We start from the raw sequence: 15,396 nt of genomic DNA, 5'->3' as shown, positions 1-15,396 counted from the left end.
AAGAGAGAGATCCATCCAAAACTCTATAGTGTGTTGCATTAACACCTTGAATTCAATGGGAGTCAGTCACTTCCTTTTTCCGCAAGCGGTAGTTTACTGCTCACGGAGAAAAGAAGCGACCTGCCTTATCTTGACGTGGATTCCGCAGCAGAAATCGCCACGGCGTCCGCATCAAGACAATCCCTCCGGACTAGGCCCATTCATTTGAGCCTAGCCTGGAGTGGAAAAGTGCAACTGTCGGAAGCCGCATCAGGCGTATTTTGGTCCAGATTCTGATGCGGCTTCCCCTGTCAAAATCCAGACCAAATAACTACGTGCGAACTAGCCCCAACAATGTTTACTTGTACAAATCTTCATAAAAATTACCAAAACTGAATCACAGAATACAAACACAAAATGTGTTATAAAATAAGTTAACGGCAATCACTATATATTAAAAAAAAAAAAAAAAAAATTCTAAAACAGTTAAGGTGGAACATCTTTATTTTATTGAATCAGTGTTGTGTCTATGGCTAGCTTAAAGAAACCGAGATAGGGTTGAGCGATCGTGTTCGGAAAAGATCGGATTCCGATCGGCGATGGAGAAAATTTCACAATCGCCATTGGAATTCCGAACACAATCTTTTTATGTGGGATCGAGATCGATGATTTTTCCCACAATGCATTGCTTAGCCTTCACACCGAGTATACGCTGTATATTCAGTGTGAGGGCTCCGCTGCAGTTCCATAGGAATGAATGGAAGCAGCCGATACACAGCCTTAACCCCCTGTGCACCGGCTGCCTCCATTCAGTCGAATGGAAGGCTAAACTAAATCTCTAGCAGCTACTTACCTCTAGAGATGGCTGCTCCGGTGCCCTCCTTCTTCTTGCCTCGCTGCCCCGCCTCCCAGGTTAGTGTTTAAAGCGCTAGGTAGGCGGGGCTTGTGGCTTAGAGTGTGGGCGGGTACAGGACGGGGAGATGTGACGTCTCCCCTCCCAGTACCCGCCCACACTCTCCTAACCCGCCCACACTCTCCTAACCTGGCAGGGAGGGGGCAGCGAAGGAAGAAAAGCAGTGTGGAGCAGCAGCGAGGCGAAGAATGAAGGCACGGGGCACAGGACCAGCCATTTCTGGAGGTAAGTGGACACCAGGGGGTAGGATTGCTTTTAAAATCCGATCTCCGATTAATAAAAAAAATCCCATTGACTTGCATTGTAATTGGAATCGAGATCGGGTTCAAATGAAAAATGATCGGAAATCGGATTTTAAAATCGATCCTGAAAAGTCAAGATCGGCTCAACCCTACTTACCACTTGTAGTGTGACATCCCTCTGTAATAGATGTAGAGAGGTAGCCAATACTTACTTGTCTCATCATACACTGTAGAAGACCCCTCATGAGTTTGACCACATTCTATGAAAAAAAAAAATATATTCATTATTAGTTCTACAAAGAAGCATGTAATAAATATGATATTACAGATAAGACAAGAAATGTAATACACCCGAGAGCTTTTTGTTATTGAATAAAGGATCCCACTTTACTATGGATTTTGCCACTGCAACAAATGACTTTGGTCATTGTGTATTCTGATTCTACCAGCATTTCTAGAGCATTTTTCAGCTCCAGTTCACAAGGGCTTGTGGGATATTTGCTCACAGTAAATGCTACCCACAGGAACCTTTGAAATGGCTGCATCTCCTAGGAAGCAATATGTACATTGTGAAACACCATGCTTACATTTGTGCTATTTATAAACTTTTAAAGAACATTAAACTTAGAAAATACAATAGGGAACAAGAAATACACTGTATAAGCCAAATTTTTCAGCACAGTTTTTGTGCTGAAAAAGCCCCCCTCGGCTTATACTCGAGTCAAGCAAAAAAAATTTAAAAAAATTATTTTTCTGAGGAGGGGGGGGGGGGTCTATGACCAGCTGCAATAGTAATGTGTAGAATCTCCTATAAAATATTGAAAAAAAAGAAGATTTAAAAAAAATATAATAAAAAAATAATGTAAATAAAAGTTCGAAATCCCTCCTTTCCCTAGAATACATATAAAAATAGAAAATGACTGTGAAACACATACACATTATGTATCCATGTGTCTGACAGTGCCGGTCTACTGAATATAGGGGATCTGCAGTGCTCCTGTTCCGTCGGGAAGGGGTTAATAGGAGCACTGCAGATCCCCTATATTCAGCCAGGCTGAATTCCAAGTGGGGGAAAAAAAAAAAAAAAACAATCCTCAAGCTCAGGGAAGGGGCAGACAGACAACCAAAACACCCCCTCCCCTTCCCCAGCACCTACTGCACCCAAAAACTCCAACCATTTTAATTTTTTTAAAATTTTCCAGTAGCTGCTGCATTTCCCTCCCCCTCGGCTTATATTCGAGTCAATAATTTTTCCCAGTTTTTTGTGGTAAAATTAGGGGCCTCGGCTTATATTCGGGTCGGCTTATACTCGATGATATACGGTATACAGAGGGATAATAGAATACAACAATTCAGGGGAATTTTAAATTCAGTCTTTCACCCCATCTGTATTTCTACATTATCTGCTAAACTTATCAAATATCTTGTGATGCTTGACACATTTGACACATCCTTTAGGACAGTTTTCTGGCATTACAAATGTGACCATTTTTGCTCAAATATAAAATGCATCTTCTGCCTTCAAGATATATGAACACCCATTTAACATATATTTTACATGACTTTCTGGTGTAAATTATAGTAAATCTGCCAAACTGTGGGAGGTCACACTCCTCAGCTAATTTGGTTTTAATAATATACAAAAACAAACAAAAAAACCTGTAACACTTCAGTCCTGAGATGTTACTATACTTTTGATTTGACCCCTACCTCCATTACTGGGTCGAGCCTACAAAAATTTTTGCATTTGATACTCCTCCTTGTATGTAGATAGCAAGACAGGCTAACCATACCCATTTTCTTGCCAGCTTTTCAAAAGTGATGCAAGTAGGGTAAAAGTGCAAAAGGCAACTGAATTTTTGCAGAAATCTGCTCTAAAGTACTCTATCAAAAACTACATTTGTTTTTTTAAAGCCTGAATTCTGGAATGCAGGATTTGATAAATTCCCCAATAGTTATTCACACGGGTTGTCACTTTGGGGTACTTCCTACATTATCTTGAAATAAAAAGGTGAAAATTTATCAAGACTTTTGTTTCCTACACTAGGGTGGATCTGAGTGACGATGAATCTTCCGCCCTCCATGTGCCAGAAAGGAGCTGAATTTAAGATTTGAACTATAATCTATTTGTGGTCTCATTGGTGGAGCAGGGTCACAGGAGACAGGAGTAGAGTCGCCCGGAGTGGTACGGGATCAACGGTCAGCTGGAGCCCTGCAACACCATGATATATACCTGCCTGGTACCTCATGCACTATACACACAGGGGAGGTAATTAAAAATAAATACTCACCTCTTCTGCGCTTCTGACGCATCCCCAGCATCCTTTTCAGGGTTCTTCCAGTCTGTGTGAGGTCATGTGCCCCAGGGGTCACTGATGGCGCCTGTGATTGAACCTCACCAGTCACGTGAGGCATACTGATATAATGAGACCCAGATGAAGGGAGGATGCCCAGCAGAGGTGAGGTAAAGTGAGTCTAAGGGTTTGTTATTTTCCATCACCTCCCCTGGGTCTCAGGTTATTATACACTGCGATCAGAGGTACCCCAGTGTGTAATAATAGAAGCAGGCATATTATACTGTGTGGGGGTAAGGCGGTGCCCTCCATCATGTGATTAGCATGTACCACAAAACTACAATACTCATATGCTTGGATAGGTTGGGATTATGAGAACTGTAGTCTGGCAATAGCTGCAGATCCACACAGATTGTGCAAAACTGCTGTTCCCATACAAGGCCAGTGGCCTTCCAGCAGCAGATCTTCGTCATAACCGTGTCAGCAGCATCTTTCACCCCCCCCCCCCAATAAATTTTTTATTTCCTATTTTTCGCCTCTAAAACCTAGGTGCATCTTATGTTCTGGTGCATCTTATAGTCCAAAGAATACATTCTTCCATTGCAAAAGTAGACAAACATGACAGAAGGAGCTTCCATCAAGCTGTTTATATTACAGACAAAGGAATGGACACAGAAAGAAGGGGCTCAGTCCATACCCTCACTCTTCTACCGTTAATATCCGTTGCTCTCATCTTATGACGGATGACAACAACCAACGTTCAAAACAGTGGTGTGAACCTCAGTTGTCTTACAGCCAAACACAGGACAGGGATGAGGGATTGGGACATGGCCAAGTTCCTGGGACATAATTTCCTGAGAGATTCCTCAGTTTTAATTTTAATATGAGACATAACAGGGCAAAGGTAAATGAGCCATCAAGAGGAAGGGCTTGCATTTTTATTTCTTGTGTATTTTTGGTCTTTAATGTTCCTTGAACTTAAAAATAAAGTAAAGAATATATTAATAAAGAAGTCAGGGAGTGGAGCATTCTGTTTGGGGATCTGAAGGCCGCCTTTTGTAAACAAGGGATGCTGAGGGTTCCAAGTAACCTCCCATCAAGATATGGCTATTCATGCCCGGGCTCTTGTATGTGCATTTATGTCTCTTAGCTGCACATGTTGAAATTATTGCACACCCAAGTACAGATCGCCTTCTCTTTTCTATGGTTGCATGATGTTTGCAAAAGGGGATAGAAATAAAAGCAAGTTGGTAATGATTAGAGATGAGCGAACACTAAAATGTTCGAGGTTCGAAATTCAATTCGAACAGCCGCTCAATGTTCGTGTGTTCGAATGGGTTTCGAACCCCATTATAGTCTATGGGGAACAGATACTCGTTAAGGGGGAAACCCAAATCCGTGTCTGGAGGGTCACCAAGTCCACTATGACACCCCAGGAAATGATGCCAACACCTCTGGAATGACACTGGGACAGCAGGGGAAGCATGTCTGGGGGCATCTAACACACCAAAGACCCTCTATTACCCCAACATCACAGCCTAACAACTACACACTTTACACACTCAATACCACATCTCTGACAGTAGGAAAACACCTTGAAACATGTGTATTTGGCACTTGCAGTGAGGAGAGCTTGTCACCAGCAGTGAATTTGGCCCTTGTAGTAAGTTGAGGTTGGCACCAACATTTGTTTTGAAAATCAGGGTGGATTGAGCCTCTAACCAGCAGAGTTTGGGCAAATTCATGGTGGAGGGAGCCTCTAAACACCCCAGTTTGGGCAAATTCATGGTGGAGGGAGCCTCTAAAAACCCCAGTTTGGACCAATTCATGGTGGAGGGAGCCTCTAACCAGCCCAGTGTGGGCAAATTCATGGTGGAGGGAGCCTCTAAAAAACCCAGTTTGGACCAATTCATGGTGGAGGGAGCCTCTAAAAACCCCAGTTTGGACCAATTCATGGTGGAGGGAGCCTCTAACCAGCCCAGTTTGGGCAAATTCATGGTGGAGGGAGCCTCTAAAAAACCCAGTTTGGACCAATTCATGGTGGAGGGAGCCTCTAACCAGCCCAGTTTGGGCAAATTCATGGTGGAGGGAGCCTCTAACCAGCCCAGTTTGGACCAATTAATGGTGGAGGGAGCCTCTAACCAGCCCAGTTTGGACCAATTAATGGTGGAGGGAGCCTCTAACCAGCCCAGTTTGGACCAATTAATGGTGGAGGGAGCCTCTAACCAGCCCAGTTTGGACCAATTAATGGTGGAGGGAGCCTCTAACCACCCCAGTTTGGACCAATTCATGGTGGAGGGAGCCTCTAAAAACCCCAGTTTGGACCAATTCATGGTGGAGGGAGCCTCTAACCAGCCCAGTTTGGGCAAATTCATGGTGGAGGAAGCCTCTAAACAGCCCAGTTTGGACCAATTCATGGTGGAGGGAGCCTCTAAAAAACCCAGTTTGGACCAATTCATGGTGGAGGGAGCCTCTAAACAGCCCAGTTTGGGCAGAATCATGGTGGAGGGAGCCTCTAACCAGCCCAGTTTGGACCAATTAATGGTGGAGGGAGCCTCTAAACAGCCAAGTTTTGGGAAATTCATGGTGGAGGGAGCCTCTAACCAGCCCAGTTTGGACCAATTCATGGTGGAGGGAGCCTCTAAACAGCCCAGTTTGGGCAAATTCATGGTGGAGGGAGCCTCTAAAAAACCCAGTTTGGACCAATTCATGGTGGAGGGAGCCTCTAACCAGCCCAGTTTGGACCAATTAATGGTGGAGGGAGCCTCTAAACAGCCAAGTTTGGACCAATTCATGGTGGAGGGAGCCTCTAAAAACCCCAGTTTGGACCAATTCATGGTGGAGGGAGCCTCTAACCAGCCCAGTTTGGGCAAATTCATGGTGGAGGGAGCCTCTAAACAGCCCAGTTTGGGCAAATTCATGGTGGAGGGAGCCTCTAACCAGCCCAGTTTGGACCAATTAATGGTGGAGGGAGCCGCTAAACAGCCCAGTTTGGACCAATTCATGGTGGAGGGAGCCTCTAAAAACCCCAGTTTGGACCAATTCATGGTGGAGGGAGCCTCTAAAAAACCCAGTTTGGACCAATTCATGGTGGAGGGAGCCTCTAACCAGCCCAGTTTGGACCAATTAATGGTGGAGGGAGCCTCTAAACAGCCAAGTTTGGACCAATTCATGGTGGAGGGAGCCTCTAAAAACCCCAGTTTGGACCAATTCATGGTGGAGGGAGCCTCTAACCAGCCCAGTTTGGGCAAATTCATGGTGGAGGGAGCCTCTAAACAGCCCAGTTTGGGCAAATTCATGGTGGAGGGAGCCTCTAAAAAACCCAGTTTGGACCAATTCATGGTGGAGGGAGCCTCTAACCAGCCCAGTTTGGACCAATTAATGGTGGAGGGAGCCTCTAAACAGCCAAGTTTGGACCAATTCATGGTGGAGGGAGCCTCTAAAAACCCCAGTTTGGACCAATTCATGGTGGAGGGAGCCTCTAAAAACCCCAGTTTGGACCAATTCATGGTGGAGGGAGCCTCTAAAAAACCCAGTTTGGACCAATTCATGGTGGAGGGAGCCTCTAACCAGCCAAGTTTGGACCAATTCATGGTGGAGGGAGCCTCTAACCAGCCCAGTTTGGGCAAATTCATGGTGGAGGGAGCCTCTAAACAGCCCAGTTTGGGCAAATTCATGGTGGAGGGAGCCTCTAAACAGCCCAGTTTGGGCAAATTCATGGTGGAGGGAGCCTCTAAAAACCCCAGTTTGGACCAATTCATGGTGGAGGGAGCCTCTAAAAACCCCAGTTTGGACCAATTCATGGTGGAGGGAGCCTCTAAAAAACCCAGTTTGGACCAATTCATGGTGGAGGGAGCCTCTAAACAGCCCAGTTTGGGCAAATTCATGGTGGAGGGAGCCTCTAAAAACCCCAGTTTGGACCAATTCATGGTGGAGGGAGCCTCTAAAAACCCCAGTTTGGACCAATTCATGGTGGAGGGAGCCTCTAAAAACCCCAGTTTGGACCAATTCATGGTGGAGGGAGCCTCTAAAAAACCCAGTTTGAACCAATTCATGGTGGAGGGAGCCTCTAAAAAACCCAGTTTGAACCAATTCATGGTGGAGGGAGCCTCTAAAAACCCCAGTTTGGACCAATTCATGGTGGAGGGAGCCTCTAACCAGCCCAGTTTGGACCAATTCATGGTGGAGGGAGCCTCTAAAAACCCCAATTTGGACCAATTCATGGTGGAGGGAGCCTCTAAACAGCCCAGTTTTGGCAAATTCATGGTGGAGGGAGCCTCTAAAAACCCCAGTTTGGACCAATTCATGGTGGAGGGAGCCTCTAACCAGCCCAGTTTGGGCAAATTCATGGTGGAGGGAGCCTCTAACCAGCAGAGTTGTGGGAAAGCAGGGTGGAGGGAGCCTCTAACCAGCAGAGTTGGTGGAAATCAGGGTGGAGGGAGCCTCTAACCAGCAGAGTTGGGGGAAATCATGTTGGAGGGAGCCTAGTATTAGCAGAATTGTGCAACGCTTATGGTGGATGAGTATGAGGATGCGGAGGAATTGGAGAGGTTGAGTACAGACATGGAGTTTCATGTTGGGGTGCTTTACACAGGTGGGCACAAAAATGAAGGCTCTATCCAGTGGTGGTTCATTTTTATCAAAGTGAGCCGGTCGGCACTCTCAGCTGACAGACGGGTGCGCTTGTCAGTGATGATGCCACCGGCTGCACTGAACACCCTCTCAGATAGGACGCTGGCGGCAGGACAGGACAGCACCTCCAAGGCATATAGGGCAAGTTCAAGCCACAGGTCCAACTTCGACACCCAATACGTGTAGGGCGCAGAGGGGTCGGAGAGGACAGGGCTGTGGTCGGAAAGGTATTCCCGCAACATGCGCCTATACTTCTCACGCCTGGTGACACTAGGACCCTCCGTGGCGGCACTTTGGCGAGGGGGGTGCCATCAAGGTGTCCCAGACCTTAGACAGTGTGCCCCTCGTTTGTGTGGACCGGTGAGAACTTGGTTGCCTACTGGAGGAACTGCCCTCCCTGCCGCCAACGTCACATGCTGGAAACATCTCCATCATATTCTGCACCAATTGCCTGTGGCAAGCATTGATGCGATTGGCCCTCCCCTCTACCGGAATAAAAGACGAGATGTTGTTTTTATACCGGGGGTCAAGGATAGCAAAGATCCAGTACTGGTTGTCCTCCATGATTTTGACAATACGCTTGTCGGTTGTAAAGCACCCCAACATGAACTCAGCCATGTCTGCCACAGTGTTAGTTGGCATGACTCCTCTGGCCCCACCGGAAAGTTCAATCTCCATTTCCTCCTCATCCTCCATGTCTACCCATCCGCGCTGCAACAATGGGACGATTCGAAGTTGCCCGGAAGCCTCCTGTATCACCATCACATCATCGGACAACTCTTCTTCCTCCTCCTCCATTAAACGCAGTGAAGCGGACAGATGTGTGGACCTACTCTCCAGCTGTGACGGATCGGATGCTATCCCTAACTCCTCTGTGTGATCTGAGTTATCCCTGATGTCAATCAGGGATTCTCTCAGAACACACAAGAGCGGGATTGTAAGGCTCACCATCGCATCCTCAGAGCTCACCCTCCTTGTGGACTCCTCAAAGACCCGTAGGATGTCACAAAGGTCTCTCATCCATGGCCACTCATGGATGTGAAACTGAGGCAGCTGACTTTGTGGCACCCTAGGGTTTTGTAGCTGGTATTCCATCAAAGGTCTCTGCTGCTCAACCACTCTATTCAACATCTGAAACGTTGAGTTCCAGCGTGTGGGGACGTCGCACAAAAGCCGGTGTTGTGGCACATGCAGGCGTTGCTGGAGAGATTTTAAGCTAGCAGCGGCTACTGTCGACTTGCGAAAGTGGGCGCACATGCGCCGCACTTTCACCAGTAGCTCTGGAACATTGGGGTAGCTCTTTAGGAAACGTTGCACCACTAGGTTGACGACGTGGGCCAGGCATGGAACATGTTGGAGTCCGGCAAGCTCCAGAGCTGCTACCAGGTTCCGGCCGTTATCACAAACGACCATGCCTGGGCCCAGGTGCAGCGGCTCAAACCATATTGCCGTCTCATCGAGGAGGGCATCCCTCACCTCGGAGGCAGTGTGCTGTCTGTCCCCCAAGCTGATCAGCTTCAGCACAGCCTGCTGACGTCTACCAACGCCAGTGCTGCAACGTTTCCAACTCGTAGCTGGGGTCAATCTAACAGCGGAGGAGGAGGCGGTGGCGGAGGAGGAGGCGGTGGAGGAGGCGGTGGCGGAGGAGGAGGAGGGGGGTGTTCTTCTCGTGTCCCTGCCAGGAATGTTAGGCGGGGAGACGAGGTACACCGGGCCAGTTTGGGAAGCAGTCCCAGCCTCAACTACATTCACCCAGTGTGCCGTCAGTGAAATGTAGCGTCCCTGTCCGCATGCACTTGTCCACGCGTCGGTGGTCAAGTGGACCTTTGTGCAAAGCGCGGAACTAAGGGCCCGCCTGATGTTGAGTGACACGTGCTGGTGCAAGGCGGGGACGGCACACCGGGAGAAGTAGTGACGGCTAGGGACGGCATAGCGAGGTGCCGCAGTTGCCATCAGGTCCAGGAAGGCGGGAGTTTCAACAAGCCGGAACGCCAACATCTCCTGGGCCAGCAGTTTAGCGATGTTGGCGTTCAAGGCTTGCGCGTGTGGGTGGTTAGCAGTGTATTTCTGCCGCCGCTCCAATGTCTGAGAGATGGTGGGTTGTTGTAAAGAAACGCCTGATGGTGCCTTTGATGGTGCAGGAGAAGGAGATAAGACAGGACCAGGGGAGGATGAGGTAGAAGTCAACAAAGTGGCGGAGGCAGATGAAGTGGTGTCCTGGCTCGTCCTCTGGAGTGCATCGCCAGCACAGTCAGCAGTGGCAGTGGCAGAGGCAGAGGCAGTGGCAGTGGCGTGAACGGCAGGCGGCCTTTGTCCTGCCGTTGCTGCCTGCCACTGATTCCAGTGCTTGGATTCCAAATGACGGCGCATTGAAGTGGTGGACAGGTTGCTCTTCTCAGAGCCCCTAATCAATTTCGAGAGGCAAATTGTGCAGACAACACTATATCTGTCCTCGGCGCATTCCTTGAAAAAACTCCACACCTTCGAGAAACGTGCCCTCGAGGTGGGAGTTTTTCGGGGCTGGGTACGAACTGGAACATCTTGGGAGATTCCGGGTGTGGCCTGGCTTCGCCTAAGCTGCTGACCTCTGCCTCTAGCTACCCTTTTTGGTGCTGCACCTGCCTCAACATCCACACTACTTTCCCCGCTTGACATCCCCCCTGTCCAGGTCGGGTCAGTGTCCTCATCATCCACCACTTCCTCTTCCAACTCCTGTCTCATCTCCTCCTCCCGCACAATGCGCCGGTCAACTGGATGCCCTGACGGCAACTGCGTCACATCATCGTCGATGAGGGTGGGTTGCTGGTCATCCACCACCAAATCGAACGGAGATGGAGGAGACTCTAGTGTTTGAGCATCTGGACACAGATGCTCCTCTGTTAGGTTCGTGGAATCGTGACGTGGAGAGGCAGGTTGAGGGACAATGAAAGGAGCGGAGAACAGCTCTGGGGAGCAGGGACAGTTTGGGTTATTGTTCTGTAAAGCTTCGGAATTTTGGGAGGAAGGAAGACAAGACTGTTGGGTAATAGGAGGAGAGGAGGCAGAGTCTGACTGGCTGCTGGACAATGTGCTGTAAGCGTTCTCTGACAGCCATTGCAAGACCTGTTCCTGGTTCTCGGGCCTACTAAGGTTTGTACCCTGCAGTTTAGTTAATGTGGCAAGCAACCCTGGCACTGTGGAGTGGCGCAATGCTTGCTGCCCCACAGGAGTAGGCACGGGACGCCCTGTGGCTTCACTGCTACCTTGCTCCCCAGAACCATTCCCCCGACCTCGCCCACGGCCTCGTCCACGTCCCTTTCCGGGAGCCTTGCGCATTTTGAATTCCTAGTTAGAAATTGGCACTGTATACCAGTAGTAAAAATTGTGGGTGCACGTAACCCCAATATATTCTTTGAATTACCAGTCAGAAACTGGCACTATATGGCAGTAGCAAGAAATGAGGGTATTTGTATTCCCAATATATTCTTTGAATTCCCAGTCAGACACTGGCATTATATGGCAGTAGCAAGAAATGAGGGTATTTGTATTCCCAATATATTCTTTGAATTCCCAGTCAGACAATGGCACTGTATACCAGTAGTAAAAATTGTGGGTGCACGTAACCCCAATATATTCTTTGAATTACCAGTCAGAAACTGGCACTATATGGCAGTAGCAAGAAATGAGGGTATTTATAACCCCAATATATTCTTTGAATTCCCAGTCAGACAATGGCACTGTATACCAGTAGTAAAAATTGTGGGTGCACGTAACCACAATATATTCTTTGAATTCCCAGTCAGAAACTGGCACTATATGGCAGTAGCAAGAAATGAGGGTATTTATAACCCCAATATATTCTTTGAATTCCCAGTCAGACAATGGCACTGTATACCAGTAGTAAAAATTGTGGGTGCACGTAACCCCAATATATTCTTTGAATTCCCAGTCAGACACTGGCACTATATGGCAGTAGCAAGAAATGAGGGTATTTGTATTCCCAATATATTCTTTGAATTCCCAGTCAGACAATGGCACTGTATACCAGTAGTAAAAATTGTGGGTGCACGTAACCCCAATATATTCTTTGAATTCCCAGTCAGACACTGGCACTATATGGCAGTAGCAAGAAATGAGGGTATTTGTATTCCCAATATATTCTTTGAATTCCCAGTCAGACAATGGCACTGTATACCAGTAGTAAAAATTGTGGGTGCACGTAACCCCAATATATTCTTTGAATTCCCAGTCAGACACTGGCACTATATGGCAGTAGCAAGAAATGAGGGTATTTGTATTCCCAATATATTCTTTGAATTCCCAGTCAGACAATGGCACTGTATACCAGTAGTAAAAATTGTGGGTGCACGTAACCCCAATATATTCTTTGAATTCCCAGTCAGACACTGGCACTATATGGCAGTAGCAAGAAATGAGGGTATTTGTATTCCCAATATATTCTTTGAATTCCCAGTCAGACAATGGCACTGTATACCAGTAGTAAAAATTGTGGGTGCACGTAACCCCAATATATTCTTTGAATTACCAGTCAGAAACTGGCACTATATGGCAGTAGCAAGAAATGAGGGTATTTGTATTCCCAATATATTCTTTGAATTCCCAGTCAGACAATGGCACTGTATACCAGTAGTAAAAATTGTGGGTGCACGTAACCCCAATATATTCTTTGAATTCCCAGTCAGACACTGGCACTATATGGCAGTAGCAAGAAATGAGGGTATTTGTATTCCCAATATATTCTTTGAATTCCCAGTCAGACAATGGCACTGTATACCAGTAGTAAAAATTGTGGGTGCACGTAACCCCAATATATTCTTTGAATTCCCAGTCAGACACTGGCACTATATGGCAGTAGCAAGAAATGAGGGTATTTGTATTCCCAATATATTCTTTGAATTCCCAGTCAGACAATGGCACTGTATACCAGTAGTAAAAATTGTGGGTGCACGTAACCCCAATATATTCTTTGAATTCCCAGTCAGACACTGGCACTATATGGCAGTAGCAAGAAATGAGGGTATTTGTATTCCCAATATATTCTTTGAATTCCCAGTCAGACAATGGCACTGTATACCAGTAGTAAAAATTGTGGGTGCACGTAACCCCAATATATTCTTTGAATTCCCAGTCAGACACTGGCACTATATGGCAGTAGCAAGAAATGAGGGTATTTGTATTCCCAATATATTCTTTGAATTCCCAGTCAGACAATGGCACTGTATACCAGTAGTAAAAATTGTGGGTGCACGTAACCCCAATATATTCTTTGAATTCCCAGTCAGACACTGGCACTATATGGCAGTAGCAAGAAATGAGGGTATTTGTATTCCCAATATATTCTTTGAATTCCCAGTCAGACAATGGCACTGTATACCAGTAGTAAAAATTGTGGGTGCACGTAACCCCAATATATTCTTTGAATTCCCAGTCAGACACTGGCACTATATGGCAGTAGCAAGAAATGAGGGTATTTGTATTCCCAATATATTCTTTGAATTCCCAGTCAGACAATGGCACTGTATACCAGTAGTAAAAATTGTGGGTGCACGTAACCCCAATATATTCTTTGAATTACCAGTCAGAAACTGGCACTATATGGCAGTAGCAAGAAATGAGGGTATTTGTATTCCCAATATATTCTTTGAATTCCCAGTCAGACAATGGCACTGTATACCAGTAGTAAAAATTGTGGGTGCACGTAACCCCAATATATTCTTTGAATTCCCAGTCAGACACTGGCACTATATGGCAGTAGCAAGAAATGAGGGTATTTGTATTCCCAATATATTCTTTGAATTCCCAGTCAGACAATGGCACTGTATACCAGTAGTAAAAATTGTGGGTGTATATAGCCCCAATTCTATTGCTAGGGGACTTGCAGGGTATTTCTGGGGTGAAGGTGGGGGGGCACACCGTTGGAACGGGTATCGGGGTATATATCGGGTATACGGGAATACACTGACAGTGTATTCCATTCAGGATCCTGGGAAAGCTGGGTTGCGGCGATTGAGCCCGTCAGTGCCACGTTACACTGACAAGCTTCTCCCTGGAATTTAGCTCTTACAAGAGCTGTTGTGGTTGTCTTCTCCTTCCTATCCTAGCCTGTCCCTGCCTACCCAGAATCTAAGCCCTAGCTAGCTGGACGGAAACCTCCGTCCTCGGTGAATTGCAAGCTCAGAATGACGCGAACCTGGGCGGCGCTGTTCTTTTAAATTAGAGGTCACATGTTTTCGGCAGCCAATGGGTTTTGCCTACTTTTTTCAACGTCACCGGTGTCGTAGTTCCTGTCCCACCTACCCTGCGCTGTTATTGGAGCAAAAAAGGCGCCAGGGAAGGTGGGAGGGGAATCGAGTAATGGCGCACTTTACCACGCGGTGTTCGATTCGATTCGAACATGCCGAACAGCCTAATATCCGATCGAACATGAGTTCGATAGAACACTGTTCGCTCATCTCTAGTAATGATCATTACACCCCAAGGATTGAAGCTTCAAAATAATTACCACTAGGAACTAGAACACAAAACCAGGGCACCAATTCTTCGGTCAATGGTGATTATTAATACGTCAGACTTAATAAAGCCCCCAAGTGGCACAGGGCACGGCTGATTTATAAAAAGGCTTCCATGGCCTGGAATGGAGATCTATTGCAGTTTGGAACTGGCATAGATTTCCATTGTAACTCATGCCAGAAAACTGGAATACCCCCACTGTGTCTGAAAAACAGCCAACAATCTGGGGATCCATTTAAAGAGGACCTTTCACCACTCCAAGCCTGTGCAGCTTTCTGACCCATGTTATAGATGCAGCTGCACAGACTCTGGGGCACTTTGAATTATGTCTGTAGCCCCCCTCGTTTTGGAGCTCTGAGCCCCATTAATTCTGGCGCCCTGTATGTTAATTAAGGTCTTCACTGTCAGAAGGGCGTTTCTGACAATGAAGAAAGCAGCTATGTCAGTCTAACACTCTCCAATTAGCAGTGGACAGTGTCCGAGCCGGGTCTCCTGTGCAGCCCTGTGAAGAGAGGACTGCCTGATCTCACGAGAACTCCTGAGATCACACAGCAGAAGCAGCTCGGACGCTGTCCACTGCTAATTGGACAGTATTAGACTGACGTAGCTGCTTTCTTCATTGTCAGAAACGCCCCTTCTGACAGTGAAGCTCTTAATTAACATACAGGGCGCCAGTATTAACGGGGCTCAGAGCTCCAAAATGAGGGGGGCTACAGACATAATTCAAAGTGCACCAGAGTCTGTGCTGCTGCATCTATAACATGGGGCAGAAAGCTGCACAGGCTGCACAGTGGTGAAAGGTCCTCTTTAAATGGGAGAAAATTTG

General features: G+C 46.9%; 1 protein-coding gene across 5 annotated transcripts in view; it reads right to left on the bottom strand.

Moving 5' to 3' along the window:
- Positions 1 to 15,396, bottom strand: part of PHKA1 (phosphorylase kinase regulatory subunit alpha 1) — a 67,284-nt gene that overhangs the window by 38,243 nt on the left and 13,645 nt on the right. For all 5 annotated transcript variants that reach the window (XM_075259734.1, XM_075259735.1, XM_075259736.1 and 2 more), the window contains exon 4: positions 1,347 to 1,394. In XM_075259734.1, coding sequence (XP_075115835.1) covers positions 1,347 to 1,394 — 48 coding nt within the window. The remainder of the gene's footprint in view (positions 1 to 1,346; positions 1,395 to 15,396) is intronic.

The sequence above is a fragment of the Leptodactylus fuscus genome, chromosome 11 (assembly GCF_031893055.1).
Source record: "Leptodactylus fuscus isolate aLepFus1 chromosome 11, aLepFus1.hap2, whole genome shotgun sequence".
Lineage (NCBI taxonomy): Eukaryota > Metazoa > Chordata > Amphibia > Anura > Leptodactylidae > Leptodactylus > Leptodactylus fuscus.
Note: the sequence above shows the minus strand (reverse complement) of the source record. Positions and strands in the feature narration are given on the sequence as shown.